Consider the following 17,141-nt stretch of genomic DNA (forward strand, 5'->3'; position numbering starts at 1 on the left):
CAGTCCAGATGTAGATTACATGGATTACATCGCAACTCTCCCTGACAATTCAGCGGCTAGCAGCATCATTCAAACTTGAGACTTCACGTCCCCTCAAAGTTTTCCAGAGGATGCTTGCCCCATCCTCTGTGATTCCTCTGGGCCTGATTCACATGCGGCCCCCTCCAATATTGTTGGACTGTTATGTTTTAATTTGTTGGCGACTGTTATGTTTTAATTTCAGGGTAACCCACCGCTGCTTCAGAACTGTGGCCCCTTGGGAAACCTCTCGCCTTTTCAGTCAGGCATCCCATTGGGACTGACCTTCAGAAGGAAGGTGGTCACGACAGGTGTACGAGGACAAACTGGCATTCGGCTCCTGGTCAAACCAGGAGCAATGCTTGCACATCAACCACTTTGAGATGATGGCAGTTTTTCTAAAACGAAAATATTAATAAATACTATTACACTATATAAATGAAATTAAATGAACACTGTCCTTTTATGGCATGGATCTCCAAACTCGGTTCTGGAGGGCCTGTGTCCTGCAGAATTTAGCTCCAACCCTAATTAAACACACCTGAACCAGCTAATCAAGGTGTTACTAGGTATACTAGAAACTTCCAGCCAGGTGTGTTGAGGTAACCTGCAGGACACCGGCACTCCAGGACTGTGATTGGAGATTCCTGTTTTAGTGATTGACAGCCTGTGGTCACCATTCACTTTCATTTTATGGAAAAGAGCAGTTAAGAAATTTTGCTGCATTTTTCCATTTCATTTCTGCAAATGAAGACAAAAGGTTTAAAACAACATGAAGGTTGAGCTTTATGTCTTCAAGCAGTAACTGTCGCAACAGAAATGAAAATTACCGTCATGGCTAATGGCAGGCCAGGTTTGAAATACTTTGGTGTGTCTCTGATGGAGAGCATGTAGGGTGACATTACAATTTTAATTCCAGATTTCTCTGCTTCCACAAGGTCGCTACCTGAGGGGAAGAAAGAAGACAAGTTTTTTTTTGTTTTTTTTCAAAATAAAAACTTTGGAGTGGTTGCCAACAGGTTGCTATGCAGTTGCTATTGGATTGTGAGTAGTTTTAAGTTGTTTTTCAATTATTTTCTCACCTGAGCTGGTCATTACTGATGCTTTGACATACACAGAAGACCCCAGTAGGCTGTTTGTGTCAGGATAGGCCTTCTTTATCTCTTCCATAGTCAAACTAACTTTTCCTCCATTCAGCTGCAAAATAATATGTGGAGTAACAAGAGTCTCTGATTTAAGGTACTTAAACTGAAGTTTTTTTCTTGTTTAACCACTTACATCATTTAGTTGCTTCATAGATGTGAGTCTCTTCTTTTCACTATCAATTTCAATACCAAACAGCACATACGCAACACCTTTCACTGGTTCACCATAAAGATACCTGGAAGAAATGCATATGGTGACCTCAAAATATTTGGCAATTCAGTAACACAAGTGTAAGAATTCAGTACACTAGCATTCAAAAAGCTGCATTTAACTGATCAAAAATACAGTGAAAACAGATTAATTAAAATATTTTTTTGCAATTTAAAATAACTCTTTAATATATTAACACATTTTAAAATATAATTTATTCATGTGATGCAAAGCTGAATTTTCAGCATCTTTACTCCAGTTTTCAGTGTCACATAATATTTCAGAAATCATGCTAATATGCTGATTTCTTTGATAAATAGAATGTACAAAAGAACAGCATTTATTTGAAACATAAATCTTGTGACATGATTTAACTGTCACTTTGGATTAATTTAATTCATTTTTGCTGAATAAAAGTATTACTTTATTTAAATGAAAGACAGAAAGAAAGAAAAATGTAAAATAATAGTAATATTAATTTTGAGTGCACATTTTTGTATAAGTTTCAGTTTCACTCACTCCATGTCCAATAAAGAAATCTATGTATTCCGTTGTCTGGTCAAATATCTTCCTTTAATCTTGACTAAGAGATGAATCAAACAAATAAAACTAGATCTTAAATATCACGCATGCGGTAAAGAAAACTCCGTGAGTCTGCTGTATTCCAAAGAACGGACACCGACTGACTTCACAGTCGCGATTCTTAAAGAGCCAGTACACAATTTTAAAGGGGTCCTATTATGCTTTTTCACTTTTTGAATTTTAGTCAGTGTGTAGTGTGTATGTTTGGGCATAAAAATATCTACAAAGTTACAAATTTCAAAGTCCACTCCAAATAGAGATATTTCGTATTTTAAAATCCCTTTTCAAGAACTACAACGAACGGCTTGTTTGGACTACAGTGTTGTTTTCGGTGTTGTGACATCACAAATTGGCCCATTAGAATATCATTAAAATAAATCCTGCCTATGGAAATTCGGATGGTTGGGGGTGGGGAGGGGAGATGTCGTGGTTAGAACGCTTGGGTGCATCAGACAAGATGACAATAACGAAGAAGTGCTGCTGTAGCGTGAAGTTTTCTCAAGTTATCACACATGCACTTGAATAATTATGTATGTAAATATGTAGGTTACAATCATGAAAACGTTTTTATAAATTGCTGACAGTATAATACTGGATAATGATATAATCTGCAGAATTTACACTTCAATTATGAGACTACAGCGTTTCCCATACATTGATTTATTTGTGGCGACCCGCCACAATATCAAAACTGACCGCCACAAACAGATTTTCCAAACGGCTTTTACTTCGTTGAATAAACGAGCACGGCATGTTTCAAAATCGAAACCGGGTTTTTAATCGCAGGTGTTTTTATATCACTATTTCAGAAGGAAACTGACTGTCTTCAGAAAAGTTTGGATGTCATTTTCATTTCATCTTGCACGTAATGCCTGATAAAGCAGCGTTTGTGAGCACAGCGTTACTGGGGAAAACTCGATCTCTACCACTCCAACAGCGCCTCCTGCTGGCACAGAATGAATCTGCATATAAATGCTGCCACAAATAGAGTGTCTAGGGGAAACACTGGACTATGGTCTAAATAAATTAAACTGTATAACAATTCATGTTATAATGTGAGAATTAAAGAACAATAAACATAATACATATTACCGTGGCACTTATCTGTACATAGTAAATGCAGTTATTTTAAGCGGTTGTTGACATCCTACATAAAAGGTGATTTAGGCAAAACAAAACAACAACAACAATAACGTTACTTGATATAGCAATATTGACGCCAGACGGAACTTGCTGCTTTGGCAAGGGGAGGGGCAGTACTGAAACGCCGTCTAAGCTGTTCGCCAATCACAATGCACTGGGACAGCTAACCAATCACAACACGTTTTTCGGAAGGCGGGCTTTCATCAAATCCGGAACAAATCGAGCCGTTTGTACCAGGGTGGGGAGAAAGGTATTGTAATAATGTAAATTATGTGAAAAATAATGCGTTGTTCGAACCACCAAGCATGAGAGCATGTTCTAGTACACCCCCAAAACAAAATCAAGACTTAAAAGAGCATAATACAGAATATTTGTCAAAATGGTACACATGAATAAAGTAAGTTTACAAATGCAAACAATCCAAAACAAAAATATTCAAAGCTAAAATGCACTAAATAATATAAAATATTTGTTATTGAATCTAAGCAAAAATATAAAATTGTCAAAAAAAAATTAAAAATCCATACAAATTCAAAGTGTTACGTAATTTTGTCCAAATACATTGAGGTCATTCAGAACAGTTTGATACAAATTGATCACACACCTGGCTGTTATTTCTACCTCCAACTTTTCTGCGTCTAGTCTGAGGTGGGATGTCTTTGGAGTCAAAGTGACATTAAATGCTGGGAGGACTTAGGAGAAAGAAGAAATGATGTTAACCAACCAGCAGAGAAATATCTAATAGACGCTGAAGGTAATATGAAGGACTTACCGTATTTCTTGACTTCAAACTCTCTGCTAAAAATGTTCTCTTTTCCCTGAACAAACTTTGCAACAACTTTCCACCTGCCCTCCCTAGAAAGAAGATACTTAGTCTGCAGCCATATATTTAAAGTGTCAGGTAAATCAATACCATTTTTTGTCGAATAAATTATTATTTTATAATATCTGTTTTGTGTGCATACTTGACCACAGATGAGAGGGGGTAGGTGTTAGAGAGTATGCCATCGATTGCTGTGGCTCTGGACATACCATGTACAGCAATACCGTCTGGATTCTGAAACGTGCCAATTGTAACATAAAGCATTGTTCCAGAAAATGTAAATATTTCCTTGCAAATACTGTATGCCAGTGACAGTCACCTGAATCTCCAGAGAAATGGTCCTCTCAGCTGCACGGAATTCAGTGTCAGACACAAAAGCCCTGAAACGCACTGAAAAATTACAGTGATCAGCAAAAACAGAATAAAGTTCATTATAAATGAGCAGTATGACAAGTGCTTGTGTATGTGAGAGCAGACCTGTGTCTCCAGGGTTGTAAACCGGTTTATCGGTCTGAATGAAGATGCATCCAGAGCGGAACGACACCGGTAATACTCTTTCTGCACGATGGAATCCGCTAAACTGAGCAACCAGCTTCACATATTTCTTCCTTCCATCTGGTTGTAGCACATTTGGATCAATCTAAATAATAAGACAACATTTCATTATGTTCAGCACGCAATATTTAAACAAATTTAACCAACAAAGTTTTCTCTGAACTAGAACAAATACATTCATAGCTAACTTCACCTCGATGGTTTTGAGGGCGCTGTAGTTGTTTTCTGAATTCAGGATAACAGATCCCGTCATTAAAACAGTTTGGGAGACTGGATAATCATAGACCGTGATGGAGACTTCTAATGCCTGGGAGGGTTTGTGAACCTCCAGCAGGATGTTCTGTTTTGTTCCAGGCCTTATCTTTGCTGGAGCTAAAACATAAAACCTGAACCAGAACACACATATCCAACATGTTTAGTTTCCATATACAGAATTATTTTAAATTATTCTGTTTTTGTGCTGCAAGATGTAAAAATGTCAAGGTGGCCTATAAATAAACAAATAAACTGCCTAAAACTCAATAATAATAATAATAATAATAATAATAATAAATAATTTAAAAATGTTTGTTTGTATAGCTCATTGTTTAGCTTTAAGGTCATAGGACAGAGGGCAGTTACTTACGTTGCAGATTGGTCTATGACCGGATCACTGTAAACACAGATAACACACTCAGTTACAGATAACCCTATTTAAACCACAATTTGATTTTAAACACAACAGAAATGTATAGTGACAATTGTATATCCAACTATTTCCATAAACATTTTTCACAACAGATGCATACGCTATTCGTAGTTGACAAGATAAACAACATTATAAATCAACATCGAGATGAAAAGTAAAATCTTTTGTACATTATATAAAAGTTATTAATATTAAACAACCTTTGAGAGGAAGTCTGGCCATCGGAGACGTGACAGAACAATGCCGTCCATAACAGCAGTGGAAAGAGCATCATCCTGCTGGACTAAACTCTCACAATATGTCAGAGACAACAGCAGGAGAACTGAAATACCCCTAATATCCCTCCCATTAACCCACAACACAGTCATCTCCAAACTACTTGTGTAATGTTTGCTTTATTCTAAGCACAAACAAATGGCCACATATCTGACAAAATTCAAACAAATTCAGGGTTTCAGCATTAGAAAGATCTCTAACTTAAACTATTCTCAACAAAATGCCATTAAAAGTAATACATTGTTATAAATGTGAACAGCTTTTTTTTGGCAAAGACATTAAGCTGTCAGGGTTTTTCACACCCTTGTTTTACAGACACAATCTCACATGGGTTGCATGTGTGAATATAGAAGGAACCCATAAGCACATCTTCAAAGATGTGATTTAAAATGAATTTCAACTTAGACATCACATTTCAAATATATAAAGTCATAAATATAGTTTGAGTTTATATACTGGAAAGGATAATCTCACTTGAATGTGTCAGTTTATACTTGTTAAATTGTATACTCTGGTGTCATTTGTGCTCATTTTATTAATTCCTTCCCTTATTATTTTTTTTAAATCAGGAACACAGTATACAAATTCGTTTCCCCGTTTTAATATTAAAACTTACATTTTGGCCACATTTTATTAATCATTCCCTCATTTAGTTATGTTAAACTGTAGCCACTGTCATGGTTCTGTTAGTTTGGACTTTCAGTTTGCACCTTTTCCCCGTTCGTTGTCATGGTTTTTGATTTGATTTCATCATTCTGTTCAGGTGTGTGTCGTTAGTGTCCTCGTTTGCTGATGTATTTAAGTTGCTCTCATTCCGTTCTTTATTGTCCAATCTTATATGTCAATTGTGTGGATGTGTTGCTATTCTCTCTTTTTGTGGATTATTGCCTTTAGGATTTATTAAAGATTACCTTCATCATCGTGCACTTGTGTGTTTTACAGCAGCCGACAAGTGACAGAAGACCGGATCAAAAATGTGAAAGCGGCGTGTTTTTGATTTCATCTCATTTTCGTTTTTTGATCAGTGTGTGTGTTTTTTTTTTTTTTTTCTTCAATGGATCACTTTGCCGCCATCAACCTGCTCTGCCTGGAGCAGGGGAACCACTCCATCAAAGGACATTTGGAGAGAACCGTCTGTCTGCCCTGAATTATCTGCCTGTCCTATCACAACCACGGAGGTTGTGCCCGAACTATCAATCTGCTCTGAACTATCTGTCAGTCCCGTCACGGGTCTATATGGAGGTCTATATTGAACAGTCTGCCTGTCCTGTTATGGCCAAGGAGGCCGTTTATGAACTCCCTGTCTGTTCCCGTCATGGCCATGGAGGTTGTGCCCGAACTGTTTGTATATAAGTTGTTGTTAAGCAGCGCAGCTAGCTTATAAGCGTTAGCAATTATCGTTATATTTTTAAAAACCGTGTAAAAACGTTACCATATGAGAAGACATAGCTGGTAAGTTAACCTCAGTTTGCTAATATTTTAACTATCAAGTCTAGTGACAGCTTAGTAACATTGTTTGCACAGCTAATTGGTCATTTTTTGTCATGTGGTGTGTTTATAAGGCTTTGGAAGATGGGAGTGTGAAGATCTGAAGCAGTGAAGTCCAGCTGTTATGAACCACCTCTACTGGACTGCAGCTTCACTCCTGATGGAGGCCAAGTGGAAAAGCATGGTCTGCAGTGAATGTGATCTAAACTTGTGTTTGCTGCTCCCGTCTGAGAGAGGAATACTGCAGGTCACCACAGGCTCCACGAGAACGCAGCACTGTCTGTCTTCACTACACCTGCTCCTCTTTCCAGATCCCTCCAGCGGATCAACAACATCAGGCTGATGGCGTGTATCTAGCACAGCATTCACCATTTAACACACTTCAACAACACATTAGTGTGATACCCTGACTGAAAGATTGTTAAATGTTTTTAAATGGGTCAGATGGTATATTTTTCTTTCGGTAGAATATGTTTTGTGCATCTATATGTGTTAATTAACAGCTGCAATGTTGTGTTTTTGGTTGGATATTAATAGTGCTATGAAATAACATTTGTTATGATTTAGTGCTGTATAAGTAAAACTGAACTGAATTAACCATAAATGCAGATATGCTTGATATATAGCTAATGTAAACTTCATAAACAAGTTTTTATACAGTAAGACAATTTGTGATTGTGGTGTTTTTTTTTTTATTGATGGTCAACAAAATGGGGCCATTCAAAACCTCCTTCCTCTGTAAACTGTCTTCTAATGTCTGACACAACACATGCAGGTAAGGGCTGTTCAGAACACCACAGGCCCAGCGGACAACTTGTCTGTACTGTTACAGACTTACAGGTAGTTGTGACCTACCTAAATATAGGCAACTTGTAATTGAAGAAAACACAATTATTCAGATGGCTTTCAAATCTTTAATATACTATGTATTTATACATACAAGTATTTAGCTCAGAGTAATAAATGATCTCTGCCCTAAACACACTCGTGTCTGCTGGCCTGGAGAGGTCTGTGCTCCTGTCTGAAGTGCATAAGGCTATCTGTAGCACATGGGTTCAGACCTGAATACACACAGACTCAAGGTGGGGACCTAAATTGAGGTCAGAAAGTTTCCTGTAAGGGGTAGGTTTAGGTGTAGTATGTTCTAAACCGTTCTAATCTGCTACAAACCAAAAATATGTACATTTTCTACACAAAAAGGATACATACTATTTAGGGCATAGTATAAATAGGCGAATTGTGACGGGCTATACATATCAACAGCATTCGATCATTTTAAACAAATCTGAGTTACAGCTGTCAAATAAACCTAAACAAAATAATTTCCCGGTGTATAGCTAACGTCCATCAATACTCAGATTTTAATACGCTTAAGACAATACTCTGATTAAGAGTCTACCATGTAGACAGATATATTTGATTACCTTAATCCAGCTAAAGTAATAATCGAAGTAAACAAATCGAATTAAGACATGTGGAGTATTCCTATTTTAGTCGCATTATTGAAGTGCAGTAGACATGTACACACCTTAATCAAACTATTACCGTCGTGTAGGACTTTTCGCCACATTTTGCGGCAGTGTTCAACCTTTTGAAGGCAAATAAAAGAGCTTCAACACTGCCATCGTCTGTGCACGTACATATAATTAACTGCACTTGAAGCTTTCATAAAATTAAAAATGAAACACCCACAAACGGTATATGGCATATCATCACGAAGACGAACTATATGTTTATATGTGAAATTCTGGAGGATGTCGGATAGCGTCGCGTGGTGACGTAATGACGCATGCCATTAATCGATCTATGTCATAGACTGTAAAAAAAAATGGACGTAGTGTCCGTGACGTCACCCGTAGGTTTCTGTAAAGCGTTTTTGAAGCCTAAAGTGGGCGGAGCCGACCGCCGCCATCTTGGAAGCGGGTCACCGCGCGTCACTCCCGGATAATCGAAAATGGGCAAAAAGGCGGGACGTGGGTGAAGCTGAGCTGAAACCACGCCCCTCTGTAGTGACAGCAGTGCTGCTGTGCAAAGACAGAACACCATAACTTCGTTTTTGGTCGAAAATGAGTTATTGATCATTTTGGGACATTAATGACCTCCTTTATCATGTGTTTAAGTATCGGAGAAAAGCCCCGGAGAAACCAAGGCAGAACACAGTATAACATCAGTTACCGCGCTTTGACTTTGTTTTGGAAAGCTCAGATAAGTTACAGTGCTCTGCATATGTTTGCATTCGTTCGTCGATAAGTTACACGGTATTTTGCCTTTGTTTTACTGTCCATTAAAGTCTACCGCGTTTATTGTGTACTTCTATATCTGTCGGCACTTCATTAGACAAACAAATGAGAGAGATCGCGATCTAACAAACTGCTCCATATAACAAAGCACTGTAAGCAATAACGATTAAAAAACATCTAATTGCCAGATTCCCAGTGTCCTACCTATAATTATTTTTTTCTGTACAAATACAAATCATTAAAGCCAGTTTTCTAAGTTTCGCACTAGAGTTTCACACTCTGGAGCAGAGCTCGCGGCAGTCCACCTGTCACTCAAGTGGCCACGCCCTTAATTATGCAGAACTTTAAGGCTTAATATAATTTAAACGGATGAGTTATAAAAAAATTCACCCCCCTCACAGTTGTCACGAAGGGCAAAATTAGCTATATAGACCAAAATAATTTTTTGTACCAGGCTGTAAACATGTTTTTTTCTGCTGTAAAGTTGGGCATTTTAACATGGGGAGTCAATGTGATTGACTCCCTTTTGGAGCCAGCCTCCAGCGGCCAGTCGATGAATTGCAGTTTTAGTCACTTCCGTGTTGGTTTCACTAGAGGGAGCGGGAGGTTGCCGCTTGATCTATGTACTCTAACACGTAAAACGGGAACATGAAAGGATTATTCTAAAAGCAACTCATGTAAACACCTTAATCATAATATTGTCTTATTCAGAATCAGGTAAATAATTAGATTACTGATGTCCATGTAGATGTAGTAGTCAATGACTCGTAGAGCCACTGGGCAATCGACCTTCTTTCCGCCATGATGGATCTACAAACTCCCGCCAAACCGTTCGACTGCAATATTTCATACAAGGTTATATGTTGCTCAGGCAAACAATCCAACGCAGAACTTTTATAATGATCAACCAATGGTGGCATAAAGACCGCCTTCTCTGATGCTTGATAGACACCCCCTCATTAGCATGTTGAGTTGAGGAAAAATAAATACTGAACTACATTCAAAAATGAATAAACGTTTGAAAGGGGTTTGAAAGTTTAGCATTTCCTTTAGCATTTTTGTTATTATTTCCCCCAACATTCGTTTAATTTGTTTAATTATTTCTTTTCTCGCACATTTAATTATTTATATATTTATTTATACAGGAATATGTGGATTTATATATTTATTTATTTATTTGCACATTTATTTATATATTTATTTATGTATTATTTTGTGGATTTATTTGCGTATTTATTTATTTATTGCTTTTGCAGGTTTGGTCCTCCATACTCTTCGGTCATTTTTGACCGAAAAATTTTATATTTTGAAATTTAAAAAATCTTAGCTTCATCGGAATGAGATTACACTTGGTGACTTTTGTCACATTAGCAATATGAACACACAAAAAAAGCATGGACATGATTCGGATAAGTTAAAGAGTCCAAAAAAAAAAAAAAGTTACACTTGACTTCTTCGCGGTCAAAAATGACCGACATAGGAAATGGGAAATACGAAAAAATGTGAAAACTCAGTGAATCTTTTGGTGGTACAAACTACAAATCAGCCACTGGTCAGAGAAAAAGTGTGCAGCAATCAAGGGGTGACTCTCTAGAATATCAGGAGTTCAAAATAGACACCCACACATGCGCGCGCGCACACACACACACACACACACACACACATAGCCTACATATATACACAGAAATGAACTGGTAAAACTGCAACAGAGCAAATTTTGAAAATATGTTAACATTAATTGAATTACATTGAATGAAATATCAATTAATTACAAAATGTTTATATAAAGTGTTTTGAATTATCACTATCTATTCCTTATTTTGTTGTTAATTATCAAATACTGAGTAACAAAAATGCTTTCTATGTGTTCACTTTCTAACAAGATTTTAATGTTTGACTGTAATCATAACGTAAACCTGATACTTATCTAACCACAAATATCTAAACCTTGACAAAAAGTAGTCTTTTAGAATGTCTAGATATATATCTAATAGCAAAACCTAAAAAAATTAAGAAATTATGTCTAAAAAACAACGGGAATCCAAAAGCCTCTCTATATATCTATACAGGTTGCTAATACAAGAGGTTACGCAACATTACACAAGTTTTTATTTTTTAATGCCTCCAGATGGACCAATTCAACTCACTTTAAAAAAAAAAGATTTTAAATGCCTTCACTCTATTTTAATGTGAAATATTGCATTTATTAAAGAATAGTAAATAAATAAATAAATAAATATTAATTCTAATGGAGAAAATAGCTCATTAAAATTGTATAAATATTGCATAGTATCATAAAATTCCCTAAAAATCATAAATAATCATCAAAAAATATTATTGAACAAAAATACATTACATTGATTTTCCTGAGAAAATAAAAAATAAAATTTCAAGGCTTCGGTCACTTTTGACCGCGAAGGAGGCAAGTGTGACTCCTAAACGAAGAGGGCCAGAAGGATTGATCTATGCTTAATATGAAACAGATTTATGTATTTATTATATTATCTTTAGTTATGAAGGCTATTTAATTAATATTGAAAGAGATAAAGCAAAGACTTCTCGAAAAACAATGTTAGAAATCATGAATTAAGCTAATTTTTCTTTAAAATATTTTGTGGTCAGCCATTTAGACGTAATAACCATATGGTAGATTAAATACATTTTTAGTAACTTATTTAGATTGGGTTCCCCTTAACCTAATTAGATTTTGAGTTCACATCACAAATATATATTGAGTTGAAATAACTTTTTATGTTAAATTAACTAATTTAATTTAGCAAATGCCACTGATTTACAGTGTATGACATTTCACTATAGGCCTATGACTTCAATAAGTTATAAAATATATATAATTAATAATGATAAAGTATATAATTATAAAAGATTCAGTGACTCATTCAGGTGATTTGCCACCACCTAATCGAGGTTGTAGTTTCATATTTAAATACATTTTATTTTTCTATCATATTCTGTTCTATTCTATTCTATTCATGTTTTATATAGCATATAAGTTTTTTGTTCTAAAGATGTTTCTCCCAACATTATGGTAATGTTCATAAAGTAGCCTGCAATCATAAGGACATGAATACTGTTCTCAGAATGTTTTGATAACAACATAACATTTAGCAATTAATTATTAATTTAGAAATTATATTACATTACAATAACGTTCTAAGAATGTTGTTCTAAAAATGTTTTCTCTCAACATTATGAGAACGTTCATCAGGTACAAATAACGTCCGAAAGACGTTCCAAGAACTTTGTTCTAAGAACGTTTCTATCAGCATTATAAGAACGTTCATTATGTACAAATGACGTCCTAAAGACGTTCCAAGAACGTTGATTTAAGAACGTTTTCTATCAACATTATGAGAACGTTCATTAAGTACAAATAACGTCCTAAAGACGTTCCAAGAACGTTGTTCTAAGAACGTTTTCTATCAGCATTATAAGAAAGTTCATTAAGTACAAATGACGTCCTAAAGACGTTCCAAGAACGTTGATTTAAGAACGTTTTCTATCAACGTTACAAGAACATTAACAACGTTATAAGAACGTTCCAAAAACATTATTTTAATAACGTTTTGTACTAACATTAACACAACTTTTAAAGAACGTTAGTGAATGTTCTGGGCACGTTCCCTGTTAGCTGTGTTGGCCCTCCAGATCCTCTGCATTGTCCTGGCTTTACGGCTCTCTCTTACAGCTCTCTCTGGGCTCCCTTACCACCGGCTTCGCCTCCATCAGTTGTTCCCTGGAGTTGTCAGCCCTTCCTTCATCATGGCTCCTCCCTCCATCGGCTCCACCATGGGCCGCCTTCCTGGCTGTGGTCTGGGACCCGCCTGGCTCCTTCTGCTCCTGGCTCCTCCCTCCGTCTGCTCCTCCCTGGCTTCTTCCTTCATCAGCTCCGACACATTGTACCAAAATGTTTCTTTGTTTTAATTTTGTTAAATCATGGCCATGTTGTACCAGTTTGTTTTGGGTTTTTTTGTTTGTTTGTTTGTTTTTGTTAAATAGTGGCCACATTGTACTAATCTGTTTTGTAAATTTTGTTAAATCAAGGCCAAGTTGTACCAGTTTGTTTTGCTGTTTTAACTTAAATTGTGGCCATGTTGTATTAATTTGTTCCGTCATTTGAATTTATTTTTTATTCAATTGTGTCTGTTTCATTTGTTTAGTTGTTTTATTTCCATTAATTCATGGTCATGTTGTACTAATTCATTCCCTCGTTTTACTTTTGGGAACAAATTTTTCAAAGTTTTGTAACACTTTTTGATATACAGCACAATATGTCCTCAATGTATTAGTTTGTTTTTACAAACATTCTGTTACAAAAGTAGCATTAAATTACAGTCAATTAACATTTTAGGTAGTTGTGCATTTTTTTTTTTGTAATGCATGTAATGCATTTGTAATGCATGTTGTAATGCTTAGACTTAAAATCCACAGTTTTGCCATTAGTACTGTATGTTCAAAAAACCAACATCTGTCTCAAGTCTGACAGCCGCTCTCTGTCAGGTCCTTTGAGAAGCTCTTCAGCTCGCTGCATTTCACCTCCAGTGCAGATCCAGCCCCACATTCAGACTCGGACGGCCAGCGCTCAACCCACGTGTCCTTACCCAGCGTATACACATACCTGAGAGAGAAAACAACACAGAATTATGAAAAACGAACCATAATACGTACATTTTCTGTGCCTAACGCTACTCACTTGTTGGACGTGCTCCCTGCATGCCAAACATCAGTGATGGGCCCAATGATCAGATAGTCCTGACCCTCTCTCAAACCAAGTCCTGTCCTACAGCTTGCATGAGAGAGAAACATCCTCCTTTCATTCTCGTTCAGGCCTTCCTCTGTCCCTACACAAACACAAATGGAGATCCATGAGCCAGATGGCAGTTACATGAGAAAATCAGACTCTAGTAGACGTACCCTCTTTAATAACCTGCACAATCTCCATCTCATACTGGTCATAGTGACTCTGGCTGACACTGACTAGTTTGACCCTGTAGGCTGAAGAAAAGATTTATCTTTCATTCATTTATAGATGAGATCATGATGTGACATCTTGATAGGTTCTGCCAAAAACACATTCATTTGACAGAAGAAACACTCACCATAACGTAATCCATTGCACACAGTGGCTGTCATCTGTTCTTTACTGAAAGATGAGGAGTCTTCCTTCATTATGCAACAGTCACCTATGAAGGAAGGTTTATAACTGGTTAAAGGTAAGTTGTTGATTAAAAACACACAATTAGTCCTGCTAAACTGACCCTGTGAGCAGCGACACACATTGTCTTTGCAGATCTGATCAAGCTGCTCTTTGTCTTCTGGAGGAGAGTAGAACCTGCTACAGCGTTTATCTGAAACAACAGAGTCCGGAAACACAATAACAAACTAATATTAACACTTGAAACTAACTGACTAGCAAATGAAACAAATATAGCCGCAAGCAGCAATTAAGGAGCCAAGCACTAAGAAGGCAAGATAAGTCACGCCAGCATGGCTGGGAACATCAGACCCATTTCATCAACGAACAATTAAGGACGTATTTATGATTTTAGTCAAAATGGCTGAAAAATCAAATAGAGTCACTAGTAATATGATTGAAAGATTTATAATTGTATTTAATTGGTATTAATGTTCTTGGCATAATCCAAGCAATCTAACAAGAATAGTCACATGACAAGAGTAAAAACCGCTTACATGCTATTAGCATTTTCAGATTTATTTTGTATGTCATATTAATGGTTTATCACTTTTGACCAATAGAAGGCACTGTTACCAAATTGATGTGGTGTGGTCAGTGTGAGGTTGCAATAGCACACAGAAAGTTTGGTGTCAATATGTCAATGATTTGCAGAGACACGCATCATTTCAGCAAATTTGTTTATGCGTTAAACGATAAGCATTTTGCACATTGACAAAATCCATAACATTTTGCCAGCATGGTCGGAAGATGATCTGCATCAAATTTAGTGAAAACCAGATGGTCTAGGAGGCGTTTGAGTAGAGTTTCAAAAGTAGAGTTTCAACATAAATCAAAATAGCAGACAAGAAGTTCAACTGACTACGGAAAAATGTTCTTGGCATGACGCAAAGAATATACTGAGACCAGTTTCATTACAATAGGCTAATATACTCAAAAGTTCTTAGCATTTTTGCAAAAATTGTCAAACTTGACCATAAGGTGGTGGTACCCTGAAACTTGTTCAGTACCATAAGGGTATGGTGCCAAAGACACATACCAAGTTACGTAACAATACGCAAATTTGTATCATTTGCATTTGTAAAATACAGAATTTTGTGGCAAAAATTCAAAACGGCCAAAGCCCAAAATGGCTGATATGGGAAAATTGGGTATGGTTCAATTAAAGAGATCAGTTTTGTGATTTTTGGCCAAACCATTCAGAAGTTCTAAACGAAAATATGTATTTTTCATATCTCCTGACCACTAGGTGGTGCTGAGCCGAAACTGTGCAAGTTGCCTCAGGTCATGGTTATTATAACACAAACCAAGTTTGGAGATATAGCCTCGTGTCCATTTTTGCGTGCTCTACCTCAAATTCATTCACACGTTATTCGAGAATGGTTTAATTAATCAACTTGAATTCCATAAATTTTTGCCAGCATTGTCTGAAGATGATCTGAGGCAATTTTGGTGAAAATCAGACAAAGTGTCTAGGACAAGTTTGAACTATTAAAAACTGCAAAAAATCTTGACCATAGAAATTAAAATTTTGGTGTCCAATTGACTCGGCATGAGCCAAGGTATCAGAGGAAAAAATAATTTTGCTTCTAAAATTTTCAGTGCGGAAGAAGAAGAAAAAGAAACGGAAGTGGAAGAAGAAGAATAAGAACCCCAACTATTACAATAGGTGCCTACGCACCTTCAGTGCTTGGACCCTAAAGATAACTAGAGTTCATTTTAGAAGAAAGCGGTATTTCATTCTTTCTTATTTTACAAAGGGAGTCCCTTATAAGGCGATCCTCATATTTAGGGGTCCATGGTACCAAAAACTTTGAAAACACCTGACAAAGGCATGTTTAAAACATCTTGACCACACAGAATCAATCATGTTATGATAAAGACAGGGTAGGTGATTTGGTTCAAAAACATTTTTTGTTATGCTGGTTGAAAGTCTCTTCACATCCTGTTATCAATCACTAAGTTAAGTGCTCTAAATGTATTTATGAGTATTTATGTCATCTGTGGAAGGCATAGGACCAAAAATTATTCGTCCAGTCATATCCCTCGGTCCGATAGGCTATCCTACCTGCCTGTCAATGTATGTATTTGCATACCTCCATGCACCCTGTTCACCCTGCCCTTAAGTATAGTAAATCACATTAATTTTGAATGCTAATGACGCTGTTCTGAATGTTTGCTTGTGCATTTCTATGCAATTAATATCATGTTTAGTTGCTCTTAAAAGTAACTGCATGCTTCTCTGCATTATTCATGCCATATTCATCTATAGCAGAAACAGTGTGAGGCGAGTTAAACGCCAAAGTATTATGCTTAAGGGTTTAGGTTAGCAGTGCACTTTAGCAAACATAGCTAATTAAACATGTGCACTAACCTTTGTTGTAGTACTGGTACACTGTGACAGTGGAGGGCTGAAGGAGTCCCACTTTAAATTTCTGATGCAGTCTGAATGAGATCACGTCCATCTGAGTACTGGACACCTGTCCGGGACATACAGACAAAGACAAACATTCAGTGCTGCCTTAATATAGATCCTGTATAAGGGTGATTCTTAAGACTATGGGCACTTTTATGTTCTTTGGTCATATTTTTAAAAATACATATAATTTTGGACAAATTCCTCTTTCTTTGTCAAACTAACAATAAAACCACCTTTAAAACTTTCCACCACAACACTGTAATGTCCCTTTAAAAAGTTTGTGTGAAAGATTGTTTTGGTGGTTTCTATGGAAATGTTCAGTAACATCAGAGCACATGTTG

The 17,141-nt window shown here is 36.5% G+C and overlaps 2 protein-coding genes across 2 annotated transcripts in view; both read right to left on the reverse strand.

The window, feature by feature from the left end:
* LOC131530772 (complement C3-like) overlaps window positions 1–5,489 on the reverse strand; it is a 34,511-nt gene extending 29,022 nt beyond the window's left edge. The window contains exons 1-11 of the mRNA XM_058761211.1: window positions 5,366–5,489; window positions 5,103–5,129; window positions 4,671–4,863; window positions 4,400–4,562; window positions 4,242–4,312; window positions 4,065–4,156; window positions 3,872–3,954; window positions 3,704–3,791; window positions 1,297–1,399; window positions 1,101–1,215; window positions 849–964 (exon numbers count right to left, since the gene is read on the reverse strand). Of these exons, the coding sequence (XP_058617194.1) occupies window positions 849–964; window positions 1,101–1,215; window positions 1,297–1,399; window positions 3,704–3,791; window positions 3,872–3,954; window positions 4,065–4,156; window positions 4,242–4,312; window positions 4,400–4,562; window positions 4,671–4,863; window positions 5,103–5,129; window positions 5,366–5,439 (1,125 nt within the window). The 5' untranslated portion in view covers window positions 5,440–5,489. The remainder of the gene's footprint in view (window positions 1–848; window positions 965–1,100; window positions 1,216–1,296; window positions 1,400–3,703; window positions 3,792–3,871; window positions 3,955–4,064; window positions 4,157–4,241; window positions 4,313–4,399; window positions 4,563–4,670; window positions 4,864–5,102; window positions 5,130–5,365) is intronic.
* Window positions 5,490–12,990: 7,501 nt separating this feature from the next.
* The window catches only part of LOC131530773 (venom factor-like), a 30,664-nt gene continuing 26,513 nt past the window's right edge, over window positions 12,991–17,141 (reverse strand). The window contains 6 exon segments of the mRNA XM_058761212.1: window positions 12,991–13,805; window positions 13,881–14,028; window positions 14,102–14,182; window positions 14,287–14,370; window positions 14,446–14,535; window positions 16,756–16,861. Coding sequence (XP_058617195.1) covers window positions 13,661–13,805; window positions 13,881–14,028; window positions 14,102–14,182; window positions 14,287–14,370; window positions 14,446–14,535; window positions 16,756–16,861 — 654 coding nt within the window. The 3' untranslated portion in view covers window positions 12,991–13,660.

This window comes from Onychostoma macrolepis, chromosome 22 (assembly GCF_012432095.1).
Source record: "Onychostoma macrolepis isolate SWU-2019 chromosome 22, ASM1243209v1, whole genome shotgun sequence".
Taxonomy (NCBI): domain Eukaryota; kingdom Metazoa; phylum Chordata; class Actinopteri; order Cypriniformes; family Cyprinidae; genus Onychostoma; species Onychostoma macrolepis.